This window comes from Ipomoea triloba, chromosome 1, assembly GCF_003576645.1.
Source record: "Ipomoea triloba cultivar NCNSP0323 chromosome 1, ASM357664v1".
NCBI classification, from domain to species: domain Eukaryota; kingdom Viridiplantae; phylum Streptophyta; class Magnoliopsida; order Solanales; family Convolvulaceae; genus Ipomoea; species Ipomoea triloba.
The window spans coordinates 17,787,244-17,815,004 of NC_044916.1; the positions used below are offsets into that span (position 1 = coordinate 17,787,244).

Here is a 27,761-nt window from a genome sequence, read left to right on the forward strand (position 1 = left end):
TGAGGTGATACGAGTTCCATATTCTTTCCACTGGCCGACCGTTCATAGTCTCCAGTCAGTACGTTATTGGCTGAACCACCGCGGCTATGCGGTAAAGCCCTTCCCACTTTTTAGCGAACTTTCCTCTTTCGTTGGGCTGACTAGCTACCCGACTTCTAAGCACCAAGTCCCTTCAAGGAAATAGTGGGACTTGGCATGCTTGTCCTTATATCCTTTTTCACCGACCTCTGATACTCAGCCATTCTGCGCCGAGCTACGTCTTTTTTCTCCTCAAGGAAGTTCTTCTCTATTTGCAAACTTTCCTCGTTTGCCTTCATCAGTGTAGTGCATAACTCGGCTACTAGGTTCGAGCACTTCAATCGGTGCTTTGGCCTCGAACCCGCATGTTAAGGAGAAGGGTGTTTCACCAGTGGCCCTTCGCGGACTCGTGCGGTATGCCCACAACACTCGCTCTAGCTCGTTCACCCAACTCCCTCCAAAGTCACTTAATTTCTTTCGTATCCCATCCACGATATTTTGGTTGATGTTTTCGACTTGACCATTCGCTTGAGGCTAGGATACAGACACTTTAGTGTGTCAGATTTTGAATTGTTCACAGAACTCAACAAAGAGCTGACAATCAAATTGCCGAGCGTTGTCGCTGTAAATACGAAAAACTTGAATTGTATATATTCAAAATTCAAAGTATCGGTACAATGAAGAAGTATGTATCAAATGGAAAAGGGGTACAATCTCTGTGTATAAGTCCTCTGATTCTCTTCTAAAAGTATGCCGATTGGAAGTGTGCCTAGTTCTGAGTATGCTAAACTGGAAGTATGCCAATTGGGAGTATACTGAATCCGGGGTATGCTGAATTGGGAGTGTACTGAATTCGGGGTATGCCGAATTGGAAGTGTGCCGAGTTCAGGGTATGCTGAATTGGAAGTAGTATGCGAAGTTCGGAGTATGCCAAACTAGAAGTGTTCCTTGTTAAAGGGCCTCCGGAGTTAAGCAGCTTGTTCTTCAATGAAGGGCTAATATGCAACTTGATCTTCAAAGAAAGACTTCCGGTGCAGATATACTGCGGGCGTGTTCCAGACAATATCCTGGCGAGATTTCGGCAGAGCTTCGGTATGTAGATCTTCAAAGCTCCCATTCCTTGAAATGGAACCACTATTTATAGTGGTGAGGAAGTAGGAAAAATCTAACTACCTTTATCCATTTGGATAATTCTCAATTTAATTTAATTATTTGAATTAAATATGAGAATGTATCGGGACATCATCACGTCCAGTTCATGATTTTATATTTTTGAACCAATTTATAATATCAAAAATTTCCTTAAAATTATATAATCCACATATAATTTTGATCGGCCAAACCAAGTCAAAGCCCGTCTATTTAAGGGGCCCAACTGACCCAAATAGCTTGGTCCAACACAATTAATTATTCCTTCAATTTGGGCCAGCAGGTAATTACTTTTAATTAATTAATTAGACCAATTAATTATTTATTGGGTCATTTAATCAACCCAATTAAATAAATATCAACCTAATTTAATTAATTAAAATAATTAATTTAATAGCCAATTATCAGTTATGGCGTAATAACATTATTTGAATTTTCAGTGCCAACAGTTGCTTGTCATATGCTTGGGTATGCCAAACCGACAAACCACATTCTTCCAAATGAACTTTCACAATTGAAACTCGATTATGATGACTAGTGGCTTGGCTTCCACACACTTGGTGAAATAATCAACAGCAATTATGCAAAACTTGTGTCGCCCCGGCGCAACTGGTAATGGTCCCAAAAGGTCTACCCCTACCTTGCAAAGGGAATGGCAGTGGTGACCAGCGTATAGAAGGAAGCCAGTTTTGTTTCTTTCCGAGCGAAGGCCTGACAAACAAAACACTTTGCCACCTTCCGGATGCAATCTCTGACCATGGTCGGCCAATAATGCCCTTGCAACACTAGCTTTCGTGCCAGAGTATAAGCACCCCGATATGCCGAGCAAATACCTGCGTGCACTTCTTCCATCACTTTCTTGGCATCGGCTAGAAACAAGCATAATGAGGGGTCCCCCGAAAGACCTCTTATACAACCTTCAGTCCTGCATGACATAGGAAGGTGCTATCCTCTTGATTCTGGCTGCTTCTATCGAGTCATCAGGCAACTCAACTTTCTCTTTATATCTAATAAGGTCGACCAAAAACTCAGCCTCTAGAGTAATTTTTTCTTCCTCATCATCTTCACCCTGGTTTCGATCCTGCCGACTTATCGCATTCACTTTCTCTGCACCCTCCTCCCGAGCTTCTATACTTGGCTGCCCCACAATTTCTTTTCGACAAATGCTTACCAAGTAATCTGGGATTCCACCCAACTTTATCTTAGATAGGACATCTGCCTCCAAGTTCCTAGCCCTCAAAACATGGTCGATCTCATAGGCTTGGAACTCCCCTAGGAGTCCCTCAGTCGTTTCCTTGTACTGCCTCATTCTTTCTCTTTTAATCTCATAAGACCCTTTCACCTGCCCGACTACCAGAGGTGAGTCGATTCGAATACGAAGTTTCTCGGCTCCCAGGGCTTTAGCCACTCGTAGCCCGCCAAAGACGGCATCGTACTTGGCCTCATTGTTAGAGGTTTTGAACTGGTACTCCAATGCATAATATAGTCGGAAGCCTTCTGTGGTAGTTGGCAATCCCCCCCCCCAATGGTGCTTTTGACTTGAAGCACCATCAACATGCATTTCCCACCATCCCTCGGACTCAAGAACGGTTACAAAGTCGTCCTTCGATTCTTGAGCCGTACATTCGACTATAAAGTTGGCCAGTACTTGAGCTTTGATAGCTGGTCGCGGCTGGTATTCGATTCCATATTAAGTGAGCTCTATGGCTCATTTGACTAACCGACCGGAAGAATTCGGGTTTCTGAGCACTCCAGCTAATGGTTGAACTGTTAACACTCGGATGTGATGAGCTTAGAAATAAGGAACCAATTTCATAGCCGTGATTACCAACGCATATACCACTTTTTCAAGTGGCGAATAGCAAACCTCAGCGGCCTTCAAGGCTCGGCTCACATAGTATATTGGATGCTGAACTTTATCCTCTTCCCAAACAAGCACCAAGCTAACAGTCTGTTGAGAGGCGGCCAAATTGAGAAACAATATCCCGCCCTCCACCGGCTTGGACAATAGTGGAGGGGAAAGCAGGTATTTTTTTAGACCTTCAAAGGCGGTCTTACATTCATCCATCCAAACGAATCATTCCCTAGCTTTCAAAGCATCAAAGAAAGGTAGGGAACGATCGACCGATTTAGAGAGGAATCGGCTTAGAGCTGCCAACCGACCTGTGAGGCGCTGCAACTCTTTAATGGTCTTAGGCGGCTACATATTGATAACGACCCTACCTTTTCAGGGTTTGGCTCAATTCCTCGCCGAGTTACCATGTAACCTAGGAACTTTCTCCCTTGCACTGCGAAGGCAAACTTCTTGGCATTCAATCTCAGATTATGCTCTTCCATGAATCGGAAACTAGCAGCAAGGTCGTCCGCGTAGCTTTCTTCTCTGAGGCTTTTTACCAGCATATCATCAACATAAGCAGCCATGGATTTTCCCAACAAGTGTTTGAACAATTGAGACACCATTCTGGTATAGGTCGCACCAGAATTCTTTAGGCCAAAGGGCATGACTCGGTAACAATACACCCCCCGTCCGGAGTCACAAAGGCGGTGTTTTCTTCATCAGCGTATGCATGAAAATTTTGTGATAACCCCAAAAGGCATCCATGAAACTCAACAAAGCACAACCGGCTGTTTCATCTACCATCTGATTGATCCTGGGAAGAGGGAATAGATCTTTAGGACATGCTTTGTTTAGGTCAGTGTAATCAACACACATCATCCAAGCAGGAGGCTTTGGGACCAATACCACATTGGCCAACCATTTGGGATACTTGACTTCTCGAATGTACCCAGCAACCAATAACGCATCAATCTCTTTCTTTACGAACTCCCAAAGGTCGGTTGAGAAGTTCCTTTTCTTCTGAACGACAGGCCGGTAGGTCGGATCTACCGCTAACTGATGCGTGATTATTGATCGGTCTACCCCTGGCATATCCTCAAGTCCCCATGCAAAGATAGCTCGGTATTTTCTCAACACCTGTACAATTGATTCTTTGACAACTTCCGAGAGGCCCTTTCCAATCCTCTCCCGTCTTTCAGGGTGGGACGGATCAATCTCTAACTCCTCTAGCTCAACGGCCGGCTAAGGTCATTCCAGAATATGCTCCGCCATGTCTTCCTTCTTGGTGATGGTGTGAACTCGAAAGTCCGACCTTCCCATCTTACGACAGGATTGCAGGTAGCAGTCACGAGCTACTTTCTTATCACTCCGTACAACCCCAACTCCATTGGGCGTCCAGAACTTCATACACAAGTGTTGCAAAGAGATCAAAGCTCCCAAATCTTCCAGTCCCGGCCTCCCCAAAATCACATTGTGAGAGCACTCTAACTGGACGACCACAAACTCTATTTCCATGGCTTTAACATTCGGGTAAGTACCTAGCTCGACCAATAACTTTACGGAGCCTTCCGCCTCGATTGAGTCGCCCGTGAATCCCGCCAAGGGAGTCTTGACCGGCTTAAGAACATCTCTCGCCAATCCCAACTTATTGAAGGTATCCAAATACAGGACATTGACACTACTACCCGTATCCACCAACACCCGTCTTACGACGGTACCAGCTATATCCATGGCTATAACCAAAGCATCTCGATGAGGACCAGCCCCTAAGGGTAGGTCTTCATCTGTAAAAGTAATGGGTTCATGGCATACCTTCTTTGTGCTGACCACTCATCCATACACTGCTCCGACGTATAGCTGTCGAGCCAAAGCTTTCCTCAATCCAGCCGCGTCACCTCCTTTAGGCCTTCCGACGATCATATGGATCACGTTCTTATGCTTCCAGGTAGCTTCCTCTCCCTCGGAAGCAGGTTGTTTTCCTTTGTCGCGGTTACTCTCCCTAGATTGGTTCGGGTTCCCACGCTGCCATGACAGACCTTTACGCCATTGGTTAGACAGAGTCGGGGCACTCTTCTAGATGATGGCCTCTAGTTCTTGCTTGAACCTCTTGAACTACAGCCTGTTGCGACTGGTGAAACGGCGGGATACCCAATCTTTCAGGGTTCCAGCCCGTCTCTGGTCGTCCTAGCCGACTCTTATCAAACTTTCCTGATCGCTGCTCCTCTACACGGGGCTTTTTGGTTTGAGACAACCTGACCCTTTTTGTATATTTTTTTTCTTGATTGCATCCTCTGTATCAGCGTGCCGATTAGTTCTTTGAACTGCTTGAGCATAAGAGGTTGGCCATTCCGTATGGAGGTTGGTATATAGCTTTCCCAACCTTAGGTTTTCTATGAATAGAATCAACAGGGTATTGTTTTCCAGATCATTGACCATCTGGACCTCCTTTTGCCATCTAGTCAGGAACGACCTAAGTGGCTCGTTAGGGTCCTGCTTAATTCCGGACAAATACATGAATTTCTTCTTAGGTCACAAATTGGCGGCATATTTAGTTAGGAAAAGCTTGGCCAATTGCTTGAAACTGCTCATTGAGTGGTTGGGCAAACGCATGCACCACCTTTGAGCGGCACCAACTAATGTCGTTAGGAAAGCCTTGCACATCAAAGGTTCCTCAGCTCCCATGATTTGCATTCGAGCTTGGAAACTTATTAAATTCTCATTAGGATCGCCTGTTCCATCATAACTCAAGTTCTCAGGTAACTTGAACTTTGTCGGCGTCTTATATGCCATAATTTCTGGGGAAACAGGGCAAGTCTTTAGAAAGGATCTAACATTAGTTTTCTTTCCCTCCACTTGATCCTTCAAGTCTTGAACTTGCTTAGCTAGGGCGATAACCTCGTCCGGCCTCCGACCCCGACCAGCCGGGGATTCTCCACTTCTTTCATGAATAGAGTGTTCCTCAACCTGTCTCTGAACGTCCTCATACCTTCGCTCGCGCCTATTTCTAGGCTCGTTAGGTGCGACCTCTCTTGGCACCTCATGTGCATTTGGGTCTCTATAACCTGACACATCTTGATTTCCCAGCCTATCTAAGGCATATCAACGTGTGCCTCGTGACCCAGCTTGAATTGGAAATCGGCGCGAGGCTGCCGACCTTTCTTGCGCCTCTGGTCAAACAGACCAAGACTGGTGCTGATGAGTCCTCTAAAGCACATCCTTCTCACAGACAACCAACTCTTACTCATACAGATCCTCCATTCGGGTGAGCGCCTCAAGAATTCTAGGCATTGCTGGCGCGGGCGGTGGAGGAGGTGGAGGCATCTCCTCAGCTTGGACCTCTTCATCAACAGGGGCATTCTCTTACCCTTGCTCACCTTGATCACGAGTATTCTGGCGACTAAGCTGCTCTCTCAAATCACCAGAACGGGGTCGGCAAAGCTGCTCTCGCAGGTCCCTCCCCTGAGAACAGTTTGCCCCACAGTACCATTCACTTGTACCTGAGGTTGCGTTCTTCATTGGCCATGACAACTCCTGCTGGTCACCATTGCTACGTGCTTTCAACTTTCTCAGTCAGTTAGATCCACACAACTTTTTGTATCTATCCCCACGGATGGTGCTAATGTTGGTTTTATCAACCACGGATGGTCGATCGACATGCCAACACTACCGAAAAATCGACTAAGTATTTGGTACGAAATTAGAGCAGCGTTTTGGCCCTCTTTGTGTTATGAATTGCTTAGCCTTTCTCAAGGCTTTACACCCCTATTTATACAAGTTAGAAGGGATTTCTCCCTTTGGTAACCCTAAACTACCATATACAAATTAAGATTCCTTTCCTTATTACATTTTGGCTACTTTCCTAATTTGATCCGACCTTCTTTCCATGTATTTGGCATGAATCTCGCGCCTAACCGCCTTCACTCTTAAGAAACCTTCCAAAAACACCTTTAGGAAACTTCGCAACCGCCTTTCACACGCCGCCTTCCCTACTTGGACTGTGGTTTCTAAGTCGGTCGGACCGCCTTATAACTTGAGAAGCCACCAAGCATTTGTTTTTCATTCTCAAACTCATCCTTGAACATATTCCACAAAGCAGTCCACTGAATAACTTCCGCATCTCTGTCTTTCCCATCGGTCGTCTCTTTCCCCATTCCGAGCCTTAGACGCCGAGCCTTAGCCCTTCCCCCATCAGCTGCAATTCGCTCTCAATTCTCTCCGGAGCAGTTGGTTCTCACTTGAACGTCCTCATATATATATGTATGTATGTAAATTTCAATAATTTTCAGAATCGTATTTGATTATTTTGACAAAAGATCACAACCAAATAAATTAATTTACATTTTTAATAACTAATCCACTTAAACTAAAAAGTCAATAAATAGCTACCCTTATTATTATTATTTTTTAATACTAGTGACTCTATTATAATGTAATTTTTGTTTATAATTACTTTCTCAATTTATTAAAGCAAAGTCAATATCCCTCCACTGAAATTTGAACCCATGACATCATATTAGAGAGAGCAAACTTGATGTCAATGGTTACCTTTTTTATTTATCATTATCCCACAAGGAAATAAAGTGCGCCATCGTCTCAATGTTAGTAAACCAAGAATCTAACAATATTCATTCATTCTCTCATTTCTCTTTAGAAATCCTCCTCAAAGTGCCACTGAGTTTAATCCTTTACCGGTAGAATTCAACAAGGAAATCATTCATTTCTATTTCGAGGTTCTCTGTTACTGCAAAGCAGCGTTGGATCCATGGCCTCTTCGGTTCTAGCCAAGGCAGCCGAGAAGATTGGAACTGCCGTGCGCCGTCAGGCCATTACCTTGACCGACTCCGCCGCCGACAGGATACGCTACCTCCTCCAGCAACGCCAACGCCCTTTCCTCAAGCTCGGCGTCAAGGCTCGTGGCTGCAACGGTCTCTCTTACACCCTCAATTACGCCGGTAATTCCTGTTTATTTGATTAATAACGTAAATGTCCGTAATCAACTTTATATTGCGTTCTGTGGTTCTCTATTTTCTGTTTTAAGTTGTTGGATTTCTCTGTTCTGTTACCAGAAATTCTAGCTTTATTAATCTATCAGATGTATAGATTGAAGTTTGTGTTTCCTTTGAGAAAATGAGTGGATGATCTTGTGCATTTAATTTATTGATTGAAGTTTTTTAATTTGAGAAAATGAGTGGATGATCTTGTGCATTTAGTTTATTGATTGAAGTTTTATTCAGACTGTAATATAATATAAGCTTTGATAATAGTTGGGACATAAAGAATTATAACAGCAGAATCAACACACTGCTGAGACAAAATCATAATCTTATGTTCTTCTAGCATTTAGTTTAGCTAATTTGGTATCAAGAAAGCAGTGTCAGAGGTGATGATTATTGAGAAAATCGTAGCAGAGTGCAATTCTATAGAAACGCAAAGGTCTTTGAATATGCTGATCGTGATATAAACTCTGATTTAAAAAATGAGGCACAGTGTTGAAATGTTTTGGGCCTCCAAAACTAAATCAGCTTCCCTGTTGATACTTTTTGAAGGAAATTTGCAATAGATTGTGAATGGGGATAGTAGTTAATATCTTCATTTGTTGCTTGGTAATACATATCTAAAGGATAGATAGCTATAATTTTGGGGAAGCAATGCAGCTTTGCCAAACTTAACTCAAAGTCAAGATCCTATCTGTGCAGAGTGCAGACACTTTGAAGGGCTTGCACATTGTTGTTCCTTCTATACTTATACCCCCGCCCCAACTTTAGCCAAAATATTGTTTCTACACCTTGTTCAGAAGTTTAAAATTTGCTTTCAAACTGGGAGTTGTTTATATATATTATCTTCATTTGATCAGTTATTTGCTTCCAACTTGCTGAAAGTAGATCTCGATGCATAATCTTCATTGATGTAATCTAACAATAGTCTCAGTATCCTATAGAAATTTGGTTGACCCACTTTCTATAATTGGTTACTAGGTTAGTTTTAAATTTGATTCATTAGAAAGGGTGAGTCACTTAAATCATAACTCAAGCGTATACTTGAACACATGCATGAGCATAGTCAACAGGAGGGAGGGATTATGGCATACAATGGAAGAAGATGGATAGGAAATAACCCAACTCAAAAAACAAAAGAAGATTCTTGAACATTGTATGCGGTCCAAATGTTGATAAGCAAAAGGGTGGATGGATTAGTCTGATGGTCTGAGATAGATACTGTATTATCACAGGCTTGCTAAAAAATACTTAAACAATTCAAAATTTCAACTTCTGGGGTATGTATAATAAGTCAGAAAAATTTGTAGGTAAATTTTTTTTTTTTTTTTTTAAAATTACGTTGATGGGGGATGAGAATACAACATCCTTTTTCCCAAGGAAAACAAGAAAGACAGCTAATGAAAAGTCTCTCCATCCTTTAATCAGGACAAAGATATGGTAAATAACTGTTAAACCCTAAGCCCGTTTATAGATAAGCCCATTAGGGTTTCCTCTATTCTTGTATAAGTAGTGGTAGTCTATACAGTTCTATACACAGAGAAATATTCAAACATACTTTATTCTCTCTCATATTCACATGGTATCAGAGCCTAAACCCTAGGACCCAATCCCCACCGTCGTAGCAGTCGCCGTCGCCGCCGCACCTCGCCGGAAGTTCGCCCACCGCGGCTGTCAACGTTCCACAGTCGGCTCTTGTGGTTCTTTCTCCAATCTAACACCACAGGCCCCTCAGGAACGTCGTCGCGAGTTGTTTGGCTCAAGTCCGGTCGCCGATAGCCGCCGCACGCGCCGCCACCGCCGCCGGAAGTTCATCAGTTTTCCGGCCATATCTCCGTCACCCGGTCTCCGATCAGGACGCCGCGACCACTACTGGAATCGTCTCGAGGAGACGCACCTGCCTGTGTTGTCGGAATTCCCCGTCGCCGCCGCCGGTCACCGCCGCCAGTTGCCGGCCACCGTCGCTGTGTCGCCGGCCGCCGTCGCCCTTTCAGTGTGTTTGGAGTTTGGTTCATTCCAGTGTGATTGGAGTCTGTTTGGAGTGTGTTTGGAATTTGGTTTAAAGTTTTTGGTTCAGCAGTAAAAAAAAACTTCCAGTGTGTTTGGAGTTTTGTTTGGTCCTACAGTTCACAATTACCCCTTTGTTTTTGATATGGCATCCCCTTCACCTAATTTTACCTCCTACCCTACTATCACTGTTGATAAGTTGGTTGGGGGTGAGAACTATGCTTCATGGGCTGCGTCTGTCAAACTATGGTTCAAGGGGCAAGGTGTGTCTGCACATTTAGATGTGAAAGGTGTGGATGATAAAGAAAAGAAGGATGAATGGGAGAGGGTCGATGCCTTATTGTGTAACATGTTATGGCAGTTAATCGACCCTAAGCTCCATAATATTTATAAGGCTTATGAGACATGTTATGAGGTTTGGAATAAAGCGAAGACTTTATACACCAACGATGTATATGGTCTCTATTCACTAGTCACGAATATCACGAATATCACGAACATGTGCAAGGTCAGGACGAAGGCCAACTAGGGCAAGCACCATAAAGAACTTGTCATACTGCTTAATGTGTTCATCAACATCCTTCTTATGTGGCATCAAATTATGGTACTCCTATTGTAAAGCTTCAATCCGGCCTAAGTACTCAGGCATACTCAAATCAGTGGCTCCACGATGATTAAGAATATCTCTTCAGTCGATTCCAAACTAAGGACTTGGGCAAGCTGAAATATTTCCTTGGTATTGAAGTAGCTCAGTCTCACAGTGGTATAGTTATCTCTCAAAGGAAGTATGCCTTGGATATTCTAGAAGAAACTGGTTTGTTGGATTATAGACCTGTGGATAATCCAATGGATCCAAATGTTAAACTTCTACCAGGACAGGGGGAGCCATTGCCTGACCGAGAGAGATACAGGAGACTAATCGGGAAATTGAATTATCTCACAATCACTCGACCAGATATTTCCTTTGCAGTCAGTGTATTAAGTCAGTTCCTTGAAAGTCCTTGTGATACTCATTGGGATGCTGCTGTTCGGGTTCTGAGGTACATCAAAAGAGCCCCAGGGCAAGGTTTACTCTATGAAGATAGAGGACATGCTCAAGTTGTGGGATATTTTGATGCAGATTGGGCTGGTTGTCCTTTTGACAGACGATCTACCTCAGGTTACTGTGTACTCATTGATGGTAATCTTATATCTTGGAAGAGTAAAAAACAAGATGTTGTTGCCAGATCCAGTGCTGAAGCTGAATACCTATGGCTCTTGTCACGTGTGAGTTGATATGGCTGAAGCATTTACTTCAAGAGTTACAGTGTGGCCAAGTAGCTCAAATGACATTAATATGTGACAACCAAGCAGCTCTTCATATTGCCTCAAATCCAGTGTTTCATGAGAGGACCAAACATATTGAAGTTGACTGCCACTTTATCAGGGAGAAAATTGTGTCTGGGAGTATCAAGACTAGCTTTGTCAACTCTACAGATTAGTTGGCTGATATCCTAACAAAGTCTCTTAGAGCTCCTAGAGTTGGGCATATTTGTAACAAGCTTGGAGCATATGATCTATACTCTCCAGCTTGAGGGGGAGTGTTAAACCCTAAGCCCGTTTATAGATAAGCCCATTAGGGTTTCCTCTATTCTTGTATAAGTAGTGGTAGTCTGTATAGTTCTATACACAGAGAAATATACAAACATACTTTATTCTCTCTCATATTCACAATAACAAAATAATCAGCATCACAGAACAAAAATATTCACAATGAGTAATTTTTAGTTTCTTAAGAATGCCATGAAAAATAAAGTTGGATTGCTAACCTGGTATGATTAGAAGTTCGTTTCTAGTTGGGGCTGAAAGAGGATTTGATGTCTGACTAGAGCTCATTGAATTGTTGAGTAGAAACAATCGTCATGAGTCTTTATATTGCTAAATCCTCATTGGCCACATATGACCAATACTGTTTACTGCTACTTGCATTCTTGTGACAAGGATGATATAAATGAACAATGACAGCTTTACTCAAATACAATTGTCTTTTCCTTTTTTGTTTTTGTCAAATATCTTATTGGCTGATTAGTTTTCTGTTCTTTTTACAATCTCATCTGTGGGAGGGTTCCTATCTCTACTGTCAGACAATTAATATCCCTGGTCCCTGGAGATTGACTGATACGATCAGTAGTTTCTCCAATTCTAGTTGTGCACCTGAGTTTTATAGAGATATCAAATATTTATGATTTTATTCTTAGAAATTGTTTAAAATTCAATGTTATGTGTGCCATGCTGCAGCCCATGTTTTCATCATTCAAAATTTGAATGTGATTATCTATTTTATTTTGCGATGCTGACTGATTATAATTACAAACTTTTGAACTGGGTAGATGAGAAGGGGAAATTTGATGAAATGGTTGAGGAGAAGGGAGTGAAGATACTGATTGACCCAAAGGCACTCATGCATGTTATTGGTACTAAGATGGATTTTGTTGATGATAAGCTGAGGTAATTCCCTTTTATGTACCATTTACCAAATGATCACAGTTAACGCATTTACGTGGTGTCCAAAAACGAAAAATGAAAGGAAATTTGTTCAATAAAAGTGAAGAATTCTTAGCTCCTTTGTAGTCCATTTGTCTTTCAGCATCTGTTACTCTATAAAATGGCATCTGTCTGATGAGGAATCATCAAAACCCAATACATTAGGACCAACAACACTATTTCCTAAACTATCAACTTTGATCACTATCTATTGCATCTTTCACATAGCGAGTTTCTGATACGAGTTTGCTTTTCGTTCCTTCTTTTTTTTCCTGGCTTCAATCTTCTGCTCAGATCAGAGTTTGTGTTCATCAATCCCAATTCTAAAGGTCAATGCGGTTGTGGTGAGTCGTTCATGACTTCACCGAGTAGTGAATCCAAAAGGCAAGGCAACATCTAATGACATACCGAAATCGCATTGATAGATTTATGTAAATTTCACAATTATTCCAGGACTCCAGCACCTGATTGCAGATTAGTTAATCAGTTTTGTCTCTGGAGTGCCATATGTGGAATGTAGTTGCTGATTGTACTAATAGGTTCTGGTGTTGTAAATTGTGAAGAAAAATGGATTCACTGCCCATATGAGTTAACTCAGCATCCTGGAGTTGTATTTTTATTATATTATTTTTTACACACAAATTGATCAAAACTCAATATACAAATTATTCCATTTAATGGTTGTAAAATTTATTTTCTTTATCAATAAAGTAAAATCACAATAAAAATTAATTTGAAATTTATCCTTATTAGACTCATTTCAATTATCTTTAATTATAAATTGTTCATATTATTTACATTTATAGATTTTGTTTTCAAGTATCTATAGACGGATAGTTACTAGATATTGTCATTATTTACTTTTTCGTAATTACCTATATAGAATTATTATCAAGATAATAATCAGATTTTTTTTATCACATTGAAAACCAAATAAGAAAGAAATATGTAGCAGTTTTAATCTTAAAAAAAACCTAGACAATATATATATATATATATACACACACACACACAAATTTCTTCTATAAAAATTTGGAATAATCATATCTATATGGAATAATTAATGGCTAAAAAATAAGAAGGAAAACGTGGTGATAATTTCACAAATAATTACAAATTTTAGATGTGAGAGTGCATAGATATAATGTGATTGATATGAAAAAATTTGTTGGCTAGAATAGAGCCATCAAAACGGGCTTTGTTTGCAGGTCACAAGGTCAGCATGTCCTCCCCTACCTAGGTAGGTGGTGTGTTTAGGTTTTGGAGCCCGTTCCATTTGGCTTGCTTATATTTAAAAAAAATTATACATATAATAAATGTTTTAATAGTAAATATATATTATTATGTATAATGATTATTGCATATTGTGTTAGGTTGTCAGTAATAAAAACAGTATTTGTTATTATAGGAGGCATAGAGATTAAATAAGTATCTTATTGTTCTTGGAGGTCAAAGGCGGGCTGGCCCATCCCCAGTCGGGTTGCGGGCTTCGGCCCAACCCAACCCATATTAATAGGTCTAGATTAGAGTAAAAAGACGGGGCTTATGCAATACACATTTCTATATAGTGATAGTGCGCTTCCCTCATCACCCAAAAAGAATTATTTCAAAAATGTAAAATTCTCAATAATTACGTGAAAACACCAATATAGAAATGGTAGATAACAATACAAAGATATTTGTGAAAGAAATGGTATATAATTGATTAATAGGTATACAAAAAAGATGTAAGGCAATAAATAAAATGATTAGAAATAGAGAAATTGGTTTTGTTTGTTGGGCAATGCAATGGGCATATTTGATTGGGTGAGGGTGACATGGATCTGACGTGCGAATGTAATTTGCACAGAGTGAAAGTGTGGTGTGTGTGTTTCTCGTCTCCAACCCTGCTTGCTTGGTGCTTTGCCCAATGCCCATTTCATTTTACACCGAAGCATACCAGATTCCACTTCCTTTACATCCACGGCCACGGAGCATTTGATTTCTCCCCTTTTTCTTTTTTCTTTTTGCATTTTCCGATACACCACTCTAATCGATCCAATTGCAGCTATGACTGTTGATCAAAATCCCATGATTTTTGCTTGCGGTAAGGCATCCATATTCTGGATTTTGTCATGTATCTTTGTCTCTCTCTCTCTCTATTTGTGTTTGTTTTTATGGGTTTATCTTCACCGTTTTTCATTTGCTTATTGCTTCTTTATTTTTCGGATTTTCAGGGTTTGCACGCTTGACAAACATTTGATCTTTGTTTTGTTTCTTATCCTATACTACCGCCAAAACGCTAAATCTTGAACCGAACATTTTTGAGCCTGGCTCTATCGCCAAAACTTTTGAGATCCTGCTCGATTTATTTAGGGATTTCACTTTGGGGATTTGACACTCTGTTCTCCGGGTTTTCACATAGTTTCAGATTGTAGTTTGTGAATTTACTTGGGTTTAGTAGACTTATGTTGACCCTATTGGATTTATTGGTTATTTGAGAAGATATGGAGTACCTTCCTGTTGAGGTTATTGGAAATATATTATCTCGCCTTGGGGCTGCTCGAGATGTTGTGGTTGCTTCAGCTACTTGTAGAAAGTGGAGAGAGGCTTGGAGGAATCATCTGCACACCCTCGCGTTTAACTCAAATGATTGGTCTGTGTATCATGAACTCACCAGGAGCAGACTTGAGATCATTATAACACAGACAATTTTTCAGACTAGTGGACTGGAGTGCCTTTCAATTATTATGGATAATGTTGATGAGTTTTCTGCTTCTCCGGTGATTGCTTGGCTAATGTATACAAGAGAAACATTGCGCCAGTTGCATTTCAATGTAAAGACGACACCAATCATTAATATACTTGAGAAATGTGGTCGCCAGAAGCTGGAAGTGTTGACACTGGCACATAATACGGTAACTGGTGTTGAGCCTAGTTATCAGAAATTTCCTTGTTTAAGGTCTCTTTCATTGAGCCATGTCGGCATATCAGCTTTGGATTTGAGTCTTTTGCTTACAATTTGCCCCAAAATTGAGATCTTGAATCTTGTCAGCTTAGATATTGTCATGTCAGATCCACAGGCAACTATGGAATTGAGCAGTAACTCACTTAGTGATATCTATGTTGAAGCAATTAACTTGGATAAGATTACTTTGGAGGCTGATAGCTTGGAGAAGTTGCATCTGAAAGATTGTACACTTGAGGTTTTTGAGCTTGTAAGCAAGGGAGCATTGAGATTCCTCAAGATTGATGATGTTAGTGTCATTCATCTTGATATTGGGGAGAGCACTGAAAATCTTGATACTGTGGATGTTAGTAATTTCACAATCATGTGGTCCAAGTTCCATCATATGATCTCAAAGTCATCAAAACTGAGAAGGCTTCGGCTGTGGGGAGTAGTGTTTGATGATGAGGATGAGGTTGTAGATATAGAGACAATTTCTTCTTGCTTTCCCCAGTTAAGTCATCTATCCTTAAACTATGAACTAAGAGATGCAGCACTTCAGTATGGCATGCAAGGTTCTTTTCAGTTTGAAAATGTGGCTGTTTTGGAGCTTGGTTGGACAGTGATTAATGACCTCTTCTCACACTGGGTAGCAGGACTCTTAGAAAGGTGCCCTAACCTCAGGAAGCTAGTTATTTATGGGGTTGTGTCAGAGACCAAAACCCATGACGAATGCCATATACTAGCTAACTTCACATCCTTCATTGTAAGGCTTATGAGGAAGTATCTACATGTTGAGGTTCAGTTTGAATATGAGTAGATATTTGCAACTGCATGCCACTCTCTGAGTTTGAAGTGAATTGAGTTGCACGCAAGGAGTAAATGTATGATCTTCAGTGTTGGTTGTCATTCTTCTGGTCTTCAAAACATTGTTGAGTCCACAGAAAATTTGGGTTTTTAAGTAATTGTAAATCATTTTTGTTCTTTGTGTACAAGTTCACATAATGTTTGCATTTATTGATTTTCTTTTCATTCTGAGTTAGTGATCTTATGTGCATTTTACACCATACTATTCTTCATTGGGTATAAAATTTCTCTTTACGATCTCCTATTTTGTCTCTTTATCATCTCCTATTTTTTTTTTTTTTTTTTACTTTCCTTATCCTTTAAAGGTGCCTATCCTTGAGAGAACTTATTTCACAGCATGTAAATCCAAGCTAAGGCATCCAAGTTGTGTGAAGGCCTAGTTTCAATTATGTTCAGTGTAAGCTACCTATAAGGCCGTATCATAACACAAGGAAATGGTCTTGTATCTGCTGACGTAGACTAAAGAGGATAAAGTGCCTAAACCTGTTGAAAAGCAATAAGATGCAAAACTCTGCGGAGGCCACTTGGGGATGGTTAAGAATTCCACTTATGGCTTTTGTAGGTTTTTGGTGTTTGTGTATTGTATCAGAAAGAGCTACAGTGCATGGAAATATGGTGTTAATATCATCAAGCTCTTAAGATTATATGATTTGCTTCTTTTTATTTGTTCATTCAATTAGTTAGGTCTGTGAATTCTGAACTTGCAATTCACAAAACTTGCCAAATATCACCTAAGACTATTTCTTAACTTATCATGGCTAGAACCTCCTTACACTGTCCCAACTGTACTTGGTAAGTCATTCTCCAATGCAACTAGATTTCTTCTGGATGCCTGGTTCGTGCGTTTCTCTTTGCCTGTTAGTCTGTTACAATTTATACTCCTCTCTTTTAAGTAATGCAAATCCTTTCTGCATTCCTGTTTAGTTCACTAACTTTGTAAATCTGGTATATTCTTTTTCTTTTTTTTCTTTTTTTTCTTTTTTTTTTTTTTTAAATTTTTAAATTTTTTTTTAAAAATTTTTTGGTGGGAGGTACAATGATACAGGACTTCTGTTGGAGTTATTTTGCGTTTCACTCATTCATTTTGATTAAATATTGAATGTAAACATGGAGTAGAATATTCTGTTTTTCCTCTTCCAGGTTTCTTATTGAAGTGGATGAAATTGCTGACATGCTGATGCCAGGATGGAGGATTCTGTCTTGGGATGTCGTGATCTTTGGATTGTATCTCCAGCTAGAAGTTGCATACTATTAATATGAAGTGATCGGATTGAGATATACTAATTTATTTAGTTTTTGGAGTACTTTCCAGTTTCCAGTCAGATGAAAGCAAGTTTCAAGAAGCATGGTGGGACATGGTTGAACTATGAGGTATGAAAGATCAAATTCATTCTTGAATATAAATTAGGAAAATCTCTAGTGGTTTTTATTTATTTATTTATTTTAGATCAAGTTTGAGGACGATGATGACCTAACTGAGAATGACAATAAAGATTTGTTTACAGTATCCATTGAACTGGTCTTAAATCCACATCACAACATTTGACCTGGTAGTTCCTTGAAAGATAATATGCTTAGAACAAGTCAAATCCATTTATATTTTCACACTGTTTTTCAATGAGCAAGGTTTTTTTTTCCTACTTTAATCTTATCTAAGATAATTCTCAACAACTACAATGGCGATTTGTCTTTAGTTCATGACATAAGGTGAATTCTTTCATCACGTATCTCTGGATGACCAGAATACTGTTTCTGCTGATGAGTACTGACATAGAATATTACATTTTCTATAGTAGTAGGCTTTATGCAATTGCAGACAGAGCTTATTTATAAGAGTTAATGCCAAGTTTAGTTCTCGACTTTGATAGTTCTTCTAGATCTGTAGTCCTCAACAAATAATTGTCACATTTTAGGCTTGATGTTGTCAAAATTTAGTCCATCTTTTATATCTTAGAGAGAACAATCGGGTTGAGGTTGGTGATTGTATAAGAGATGACATTCTGAATTTAGAGATTTTCCCCATAGAGTTAACAGCAGGGGACGGGTTGTTTGATGAAGGACTAATTTTGGTAAAACTATGAATGTCAAAGCGAAATTATTAGTTGAGAACTAAATTTAGAAAAAACTATCAAAGTCGATGACTAAACCTAGTATTAACTCTTATTTCTAAGCTTGTTGGGGTAAGCTTGCTGCCTAGCATGTTGGGGTATGCAACATTCAAAGAAGCATTCTACTCTTTCTTTTTATTTATTTGTTTATTTATTTTTTATTTTTGGGTACATCCGAAGGCTCACAGGAGCCCCTTAAGTCACACGTTGTCTGGCGATCTCCAGGCTGTCGAGATGCAAAAGAACTTTAACACAGTCCGGGTGGTGGTTGGGGAGAAATGGAGAATGGTCGTACCCCAATCCCCCTCTTGCCCTAAGTTCGCAAGATAGTCGGCATAGCTGTGGTTGGGGAGAAATGGAGAATGGTCGTACCCCAATCCCCCTCTTGCCCTAAGTTCGCAAGATAGTCGGCATAGCTGTTTCCTTCCCATAAAGTATAAGAGATAATAGTGATCCCACACTCTGCAAGAAGCATTCCACTCTAACAGTGTTTTTGGATCGATGGAAAATGGGAAGAAAGAAAATATGGCCATCTTAGAGAATATTGATTGCTGGATAACAGTAAAGATTCTCTTTCTATCTTCTTTGTCATCTTTAGAGAATATTGAAACATGCATTGAGTTTTAGGCCACATTGAAGACAGGTTGTTTGAAAAAATCTTTACTTTTATATCAACAGTGGTATTTTCCATGACATCAAATTCCCAGAGTTGTTAAATTCTGATTGCTGGAATTTGACATTGAGTGAGGATTCTGTTTCTATGTTCATTGTCAAATTGTCATCCTGGAGGATATTGGAACATGTTCTGATGTGTGGGTTATTTGGAAGTCGGGTTCTTTGGCCAATTGGCATAATTCACCTTTCAAAATGGCTCTGGCACTATTCTCAAGAGGAAACATTCAAAACACATGTTCTGGTCATTAGAAACCCCTTTTCTATTTTAGGAATCTATTTGAAATGCGATTCATGATCTAATTAAAAAAAAAAAAACATTCATAAAACTTTTAGAAGGAAAATTTTCACTTTTAGTCCAGAAACTTCTGTTGCATTTTCAGATTTAGGTTGTTTTTGGTTAGAGACTATTGTACCTTACTATGAGATTTGATACACATTACTATGATTGTTTGCCTACTTTTGCTATTTTACTATTGGATTCAAATCTTTAATTAATTATAAAACTCATGTTTTTCCTCCCCTACTTTTGAACAATTGAATAAAAAAAGAGGAAGAATTATTATTATTATTATTATTATTATTATTATTATTATTATTATTATTAGAGTTAATTCCAGCAATGGTCCTCCGACTATGTTGATTTTCCAAAATTAGTCCCCAACTTTTAATTTGGACAATTTAAGTCCCTTGACTTTCAAATTCTTTCCAATGTTGGTCCTTTAGTCAAATTTTGGTTAAGTTGAGGTCAAATGAAGGGGTAAAATTGTTTGTTCACCTGTATAGTGTATTATTACTTGTAGCTCTGATGTCCTATACGCTATATATATTAATATAATCTCAGTCGAAGAGACTTCGACTGAGATTAATGGCTTCGATTAAAACTTCGACTGAGATTATATTCATATATACAACGTATATAACAGGAGAAATACGAGTAATAATACACTAAACATGTGACCGAACACTTTTATCCCTTCATTTGATCTTAACTTAATTAAAATTTGACGAAAGGACCAACATTGGAAAGAATTTGAAAGTCAAGGGATCTAAATTGTCCAAATTAAAAGTCAGGGACTAATTTTGGAAAATCAACATAGTCGAAGGACCATTGCTGGAATTAACTCTTATTATTATTATAATTTTTTTTTTTTGAAGAAAATTATTATTATTATTATTATTTTTTTTTTAAATAAAAGATCATTGTCCATGCATTAAATATGAAATTTTAATACACACACATATAGGGTTCGGCTCTCAAGAGAACCATGCCTTAGGTGAGAATTGTGGTTTAATTTGGGCCATTGGATTTGGACAATGGATGTCGTAGATCAAATCTCTTTAACAATTTACGTGCTGGCCGAAGCAGTGTTTTAAAAGGAAAAATGCAACCAAGGGCAAATTAGTTTGGATTTTAACGTGAAAAATCAACAAAACAATAAATTTTTCGCCCACTATCCTTTTCAAACACACTTGATTCTCTAAGCTTCCTAGTGTTTTGCATTACCAACTCTTGATTTCTCCAACTGCTCTAGCCACCATATCGACATTCTCAACATCCATATTGCTTTGGTCATGCATTTGTATACTGAAGGTGGTACATTGATAACTCTTTGGTTGTGCATCCATTTCGCGAAACTTTTTCAAACACAACTTGAATACATAGCTCACTCATACTAACACATCATGGGCAAGATATCTCATAGAATTCACATATTTACCGCTAGGAATGCACAATTGTACCTAACACGTGTATAACATTTTGTAAGAGCGCACATAAACCTCTAAACTCTAAATCCTTAAATCTTAACCACTCTAAACCCCACAAAATTGGCCCTGCAATGCAAAGTAGACAACCTCTAACCAAAACACATCCCAACATCTTACGATGCACTACACCAATGTGCATCCTCATGTCCTATGATGCACCATCCCCTAACATATATCCCCCAACGACAAAATAAAAACCCCAAACGCTTAATCTCACATAGACACCCTCCGACCAATGCACAACCCAAAGGCCCTATGTTGCACCAAACCTAGCACACCGATGCATGGCTCATGCCTTAGTATTTGAACCAAACACACCTTTAGTTGTACCACTTTGCTGACATTATCACATGACCACATTCTTCTTGATACAATAGGTTTCCTAATTTATGCTAGACTAATTTTAAGCTCCAAAATTCCTACCCAATTAATTTATTTATACATAATAACTTTTTGTACTATGTTATAATTTTCATCCAATCAAGTTTAACTTCTTGAACAATGTTAAACAAAATTTGGTATAATATCATAATATTCATGATACAAAAGTAAACTCTTTCTTAAAAAAAAATGGTTTTTTAGAGCAAAAAATAAAATAAAATCTAATTATCATTTTTTCCCATAATTTTTGAATTCCTTAATAAAGAATAGCCACATAAATTGACCACAACGCTGTCCCCAGATTTCTAGAGCTTTGTTTCTAGAAACTGTAAAGCCGACCAGGGCGTGAAACGTTGCCACGTGTACTGTAACCTGTGAACATATTTTGAAACATATTTAAAATTGGAAAAAGTGATAAATTGGCTACCTAAGTATGACGGATAGTACAATTAGGCCGTCGAACTGAAAAAAGTTTCATTCAAGTCTCCTAAACTAGTAAAATTGTTTAATTAAATTTAAATTGACTTGTTTATCAGGTCAAATTCAGTTAGAGGCCTAATTACACTATCCATTCAATTTATGGGACTAATTTGACACTTTTTATTTTTTATTTTATTTTTTAAAACAAATATTTTTATTTATTAAAAATATTATTTATTATAAATAAAAAATAAATAATATTAAAACAAAAACAGCCACTAACTCTATAAACACTAATTGACAAATGACATATACCTAATTAAATTATTGAACATATTTGAAAATAAATAGAATATAACATTTTTTAAAAGAAAATTAAAGTACTCTTCTAACTTTTAAATATATAAAATAAAGTTCAAATAGCACTAATCAGTAATCACTAACATTTTCATATTAATACAAAGAAAATACTTAATCCGTATATTATAATAATTTTTTTCTGTATTTTCATTGAAAATGGAAATTTTGAAAAACCTATTTACTTACTATTAGGATCGAGATCGATTTATAATTCATTGCTATTAGGTCAATTTTTTTATGAATGCTACTGACTTTATTACATTGTAGTATCGGTTCATTTATACTTTCTCAACCCAGTGAAGCACAAAGAGTCAACAACGTCTCCACTAAGGCTCGATCTCATGACCTCCCATATGGAAAATCACTACATGCCATCTGAGCACAAGGTGCTTGGCCTATTAGGTCAAATTTAATTGTCCTTGATTATATTATTTACTAATTAATTGTCAGTCTTTCATAATAATCTAAAATAATTCAAGTAAATTATCCATATTTAACTTTTCAAATTTGTATAATTTATGTGTATTATAGTTTTTTTTTTAATAATGAGATACAGTATTGGTTATAATATTATAATAAATAATATTTTTAATAAATAACAAATATTTGTTTTAAAAAATAAAATAAAATAATGAAAATGTGCCAAATTGGCTCCCTAAGTCGAGTGGATAGTGCAATTAGGTCCCTTAACTGAATTTGACCTGATAAACAAGTCAACTTGAACTTAATTGAACAATTTTTACTGATTTAGGGGGCTTGAATGAAGCTTTTTTTCAGTTACGGGGTCTAATTGTACTATCTACCGGACTTAGGGGGCCAATTTGATACTTTTTCCTTTAAAATTTGAGCAAATTTCACTTTTGTATCAATCACGGTGACATATCACATTTAGTTTTATTTTTTAAAAAAATTAATTAAAATATATTTCTAACTTTTACATTCTCTTGCCAAAGACCTTGTGATCTAGACATCTAGTGGCACTCGGTTGTTGTGCTTTATTTACTTGATAAAATAACTATGAACATATACTACATTGTAACATAGTGATGTTAAAGATTCAAACTTTTGAGAGAAGAAAAGGAAAAAAATTACGTATTAGGTTAAGAGACATAAATAATAAGATTACATATTAACTTTTTTATAAAGGATAAGAATAAAATGAGATAAAACACGAATATATTTTATTTCCTTATGATCTTTGACAATTAGAATCATAAAATAAATTTATTATATATTTTCAAATAGCAACTATGAATTTTTTCTTCGTCAAAAACATATAAAATTCTTCCAAACAAATCTTAATTTAATATATTTTTCCTTTATTTTTGGGTAACTAAAGATTAAAAGTACAGTTTTAAAAAAAAAAAGATTAAAAGTACACATAATATTTTGTTTTCTTTTGGGTACCTAAAAGGACAAATTAGCAGAAACGTTGCATCTACACTGCTACACACCAACTTTTGACATGATACAACTTAACTACCTCGGGAGTTGGGACCATATAATAAATATATGACGTGAACCACATAAATTTCATGGTTATCTTGCAAAATGCCTCCATCTCTCTCCCAATCGTCTGGGTTTTTTCCTCTTTCAAACGCTTTCCCTTCTTCCCAAAAAGGGGTTGAGATTTCCTCTGTGGATGCTCCAAAAATGGTGGAAAAATCAAATCTTGATGATCTTCCAGAGCCCCTACTCATGGAGGTTCTCTCAAGGCTCCCTGTGAAGTCCCTCCTGCAGCTCAAGTGTGTGTGCAAGAACTGGTATGCTCTCATTCATAACCCATTCTTCGTTTCCATTCACTATGAGAATCACTCCAAAGACTCCCATCTTCTTGTTCATCGCCATGATCCCCACACTGGGGATTCTGAGTTGTCTTTCCTCCATTCCTCGTCCCCAATAATGCCAAATCCCCATCAAGATTCGGACTTATTCTCATGGGAAATAGTTGGGCCTTCCAAGGGTTTGTTTCTGCTTTACAATCATCAAGAAGAAGCCGCGGTTTGGAACCCGGGCACCCGAGAGTTCAGGCTGATAATCCGAGGATCTGGGTTTCCCTATTCCGATTCCTTGCGCTTGTTCTCCCAGGCGTTTGGGTTTGGGGCTGATCCCGTGTCTAACGAGTACAAGGTTGTCCGGGTTAGCGATTTCTGGGATAACTCCACGGACAATTGGCACAATCCCATTGTTTCTGTTTACTCTCTGGGCACTGATTCCTGGAGGCATTTTGATTTTGAGGGCTCGTCGAATTTGAGGGCGAGGAACATGGTGAAATCCTGCGGCACAACATTCTTGGACGGGTGTTTTTACTGGAAATCGGTTGATAATCGCAGGGTGTTTGAGTTTGATATGAGGAAAGAGGAGTTCCAAGAGATTCAAACCCCGGAATTGTTTAAATCCAAGCAGGGCGATTTGGCGTTGTATGGTGGGTGTGTTGCGATGTTCTTTCATGATTTTGTTGACAAGACGAAGTTGTGTGTTGACATTTGGGCTATGGACAGTGGAAAATGTTGGGGCATGAAGGTGAGAATTGGACCTTTTGTGAGCATTAGAAGGCCACTTGGGTATGGTGAGAATGGTGAAATCTTTCTTGAAAATGCTTTGTCAAAGATTGCTGTTGTAGAGGCTGCAGGGTCACAGGAAGCTAAGGTTTTTGGTCCTATGAAGGGATTACAAGGTGGATGCTTGTCGGGTGTGTTTGATTACAAGGAGAGTCTAGTTTCAATTAAACCAAACACCACTAAACACCTATTCTCCAATTTTTTAGATTTCTAGAAAACTGGAGAAAAATTATGTGATTGTTTCTATTGTCATTTTAAGTTAATGTTCATAGATATTTATGTTGTTTTTGCAAATAAAAACTACAGTCTGATCATTTCTAGATTATTTTTACAAAAATTCTTCATTGTTTCGTCAATTTTGTTGAGACACTCATAATTCTTTATAAGGTAAAGCACCACTAAAATCACTTATTTTGAATGGAAATAGATATGTCATCACATACATAGTAGTTGTTTCTTCAATTACGGCTTAAATTGGCATTGTTTGATTGTTTTATGAACGTTATATATGGCTCTTCAACATCAACTTAAATTGACATTGTTTGGTTGTTTTATGAATATTATATATAGCTCTTTAACATCAACTTAAATTGACATTTTTTTGATTGTTTTATGAATATTACATATTGTAAGATTGAAAAACAAGTTGAGGGGTGTTTAGTTTAAAGAATGCTTTGAGATAACGTAATAATTTTGGAGATAATATGAGTTGTTTTTCCTAATTTTATTAAATAAGGCTATCAAAGCTAAGCAATATTATTACATTATTTTTATGTTATATTTTATGAAAACATGGTTGTCATGATGGTGTACAACTGTACATCACAACCCACTATCATATTGTTGTCAATTGTTAATGAAAAATATTTAATGTATTCTCAAAATTTTATTCTTCACTTTTATTTCTATTTGTGTTTAAATTTGATTAAAGGAAGAAAAAAAATGGATAAATATTATAGCTTCCTACTAAATTGAGCAATTAAAACATGTCAAATAATAGGGAGTAAATTACTGATTGTTAATTTTATCCATCTAATTAATTTTGGCCATTTCATCATTACATAGTCAATTCATGTCATTTTTTTTCAATGCAAAGCTTTCAAATATTATTTAGAAATTTTTTTTGAACTTTTTGGCCATTTGTACATAAAAAAAGTTTAAGAATAAATTAATAATAATAATAATAATAATAATAATAATTATTATTATTATTATTATTATTATTATTAGATTGAGTTAAAATTGTAAGGATATAAAGAAAGAAAAATGTTTTGTTCTCCTCTAAAAACTTTTTCCTTCTAAAATTCATCCTGACCTAGCTTATAAACATTGGGTTTTCATGAATTGGTTAGCCGCTAACGTGTTAGTGTCATGTAGGATGTGAGATTAGGATGAAAACTTTTAGAATAAGTAGTAGAGAATCGCAAATATGTTGGTATAACAATATGATCTACTTTTGATAGTGAGAGAGAGTTGCTAGGATAAAAACAACTTAATGATTTATTTATTTTATTTTATAGAATAATATAATATGAGTAATGCTAGATACTCCTTCACTTTTCATCGTATTATTTTACTGCCTGAGTTGGAAGGAGCTAAATCGTTCTCTACACCAATAATGCAATGCTTTGACTATTAAACTTTTTTTTTTTTTTTATTTAGTGGGTCCTTTAATTGTGTAATATCAAAGCTAAGAGGAGTTGTAAAAAGTAAAAACATATGGGAAATAAGCATTTTCCATATAATAAAGTTGCGCACGATAAATATCCTATGTGTAGGCTGTATTAATTATTTGATTGAATGAGAGAAAAAAGAAAGCAAAAAAAAAAAAAAAAAAAAAAAAANAAAAAAAAAAAAAAAAAAAAGAAAAGTATGACATCCTCTATAATTAATGGTTCAATTAAAAGTCTAAAAAATAGAGACAAATAAAATTTCATATGTTATGTTTATTATTTATTAACCAAACCAACTATTTCTTTTTTACTTAATTTTTTTTATTTTTAAATTTAATTTTTTGTTTAATATTATGTTTAATTTAGTTTGTAAATATATACGTTTTAAATACTAATACTAAACTTAATATTATTTTAAAAAAACTTAATTTTATGAAATGATTGAATGATAAATAACTTGAGTCAAATCTTATTAATCGAACTAGACATATACAATAGGATGAACACAATAGTATATATAATACAACTCGTGTAATTGTAGGAGTTTCTTAGGAAAATACTACTTAGACTTCTACATTTTACTCCCTATTTTGACTCTCTTACTTAAAATTTTGATGTTATATTTTCCTTAGGATCTATAGAATGAAGATAACTTATCATCATTGTCTCATCTGGGAGTTAAAAGTGAGAGAGTAGAGATATTAGTTTATGTAGTAGAAGTCTGTTTCTTAATATGTACTCTCTTCGTATCATTTTATGTGTCTAGTTCAGTTAACGAGACTTTGACTGAAGTTAATTTAATTTTTCATAATATTAGTTTTAATATTATTATACAAAACTTATATATTTAGAAATTATATAAAATGTACTATTAAACACAAAAAAGTAAATTAAAAATAATTAACCATAAATAGTAAATAAGATATGTAAAATGGGGAAGGAGTATATGCAATATACGTTGCCTTAAAATAAGCCCAATCCCATTTTGATTGGGTTAGTCATATATTACTAATAGAATATTAATACAATGTGAACAAAAAAAAAAAAAAAGAAGAAGAAAAAGAAGAAGAAACAATTATTGATGAGTTAATGACAAAATTTGTTTTTCCTTAATTAGGAATCCAATATATAGTTAGGGCGTTCTGAACAAAAGGTTATTCACGGTTTTTGAGAAAAAAATTTATCAATATGAAAGAGAGAGAAGCTAAGCTCTTCATGCAAAAATGAAGTTTTGGGCAAATTGTGAGACCCAACTGAGTGGGAGGATTCGGAGGAAAAGCACCACAATCACGCGTGAATAACAATCTACGCCCAGCTCGGGCGAGCGCGGATTGTTACATTCTTTTTTTTTTTAATAAATAAAACATATTTGTTTTGTTTTTTCCCCATTTTTTCTTTCATCTCATGCTTTTTTTCTTAATCACACCTACAAAAACTTCTCAAAAATCAAAAAAAAAAAAAAAGAAAAGAAAAGAAAAGAAAAAAAAAAAAAAAA

At 37.1% G+C, this 27,761-nt stretch overlaps 3 protein-coding genes across 3 annotated transcripts; all 3 read left to right on the top strand.

Annotated features, from left to right (window-relative positions):
• The first annotated feature begins 7,601 nt into the window (after window positions 1-7,601).
• On the top strand, window positions 7,602-13,217 carry LOC116019542 (iron-sulfur assembly protein IscA-like 1, mitochondrial). The gene is made up of 3 exons (XM_031259806.1): window positions 7,602-7,956; window positions 12,375-12,492; window positions 12,823-13,217. Exons 1-3 carry the CDS (start codon window positions 7,767-7,769, stop codon window positions 12,926-12,928), a joined length of 414 nt encoding a protein of 137 aa, XP_031115666.1. The 5' UTR covers window positions 7,602-7,766; the 3' UTR covers window positions 12,929-13,217.
• A 1,156-nt stretch (window positions 13,218-14,373) lies between these two features.
• LOC116016551 (F-box/LRR-repeat protein At1g67190-like) lies at window positions 14,374-16,558 on the top strand. The gene is made up of 2 exons (XM_031256875.1): window positions 14,374-14,614; window positions 14,745-16,558. Exon 2 carries the CDS (start codon window positions 15,015-15,017, stop codon window positions 16,272-16,274), a length of 1,260 nt encoding a protein of 419 aa, XP_031112735.1. The 5' UTR covers window positions 14,374-14,614; window positions 14,745-15,014; the 3' UTR covers window positions 16,275-16,558.
• A 7,025-nt stretch (window positions 16,559-23,583) lies between these two features.
• LOC116015391 (putative F-box/kelch-repeat protein At3g17280) lies at window positions 23,584-24,930 on the top strand. The gene has a single exon (XM_031255444.1). The coding sequence runs from the start codon at window positions 23,584-23,586 to the stop codon at window positions 24,805-24,807; it is 1,224 nt and encodes a 407-aa protein (XP_031111304.1). The 3' UTR covers window positions 24,808-24,930.
• The last annotated feature ends 2,831 nt before the right edge of the window (window positions 24,931-27,761 follow it).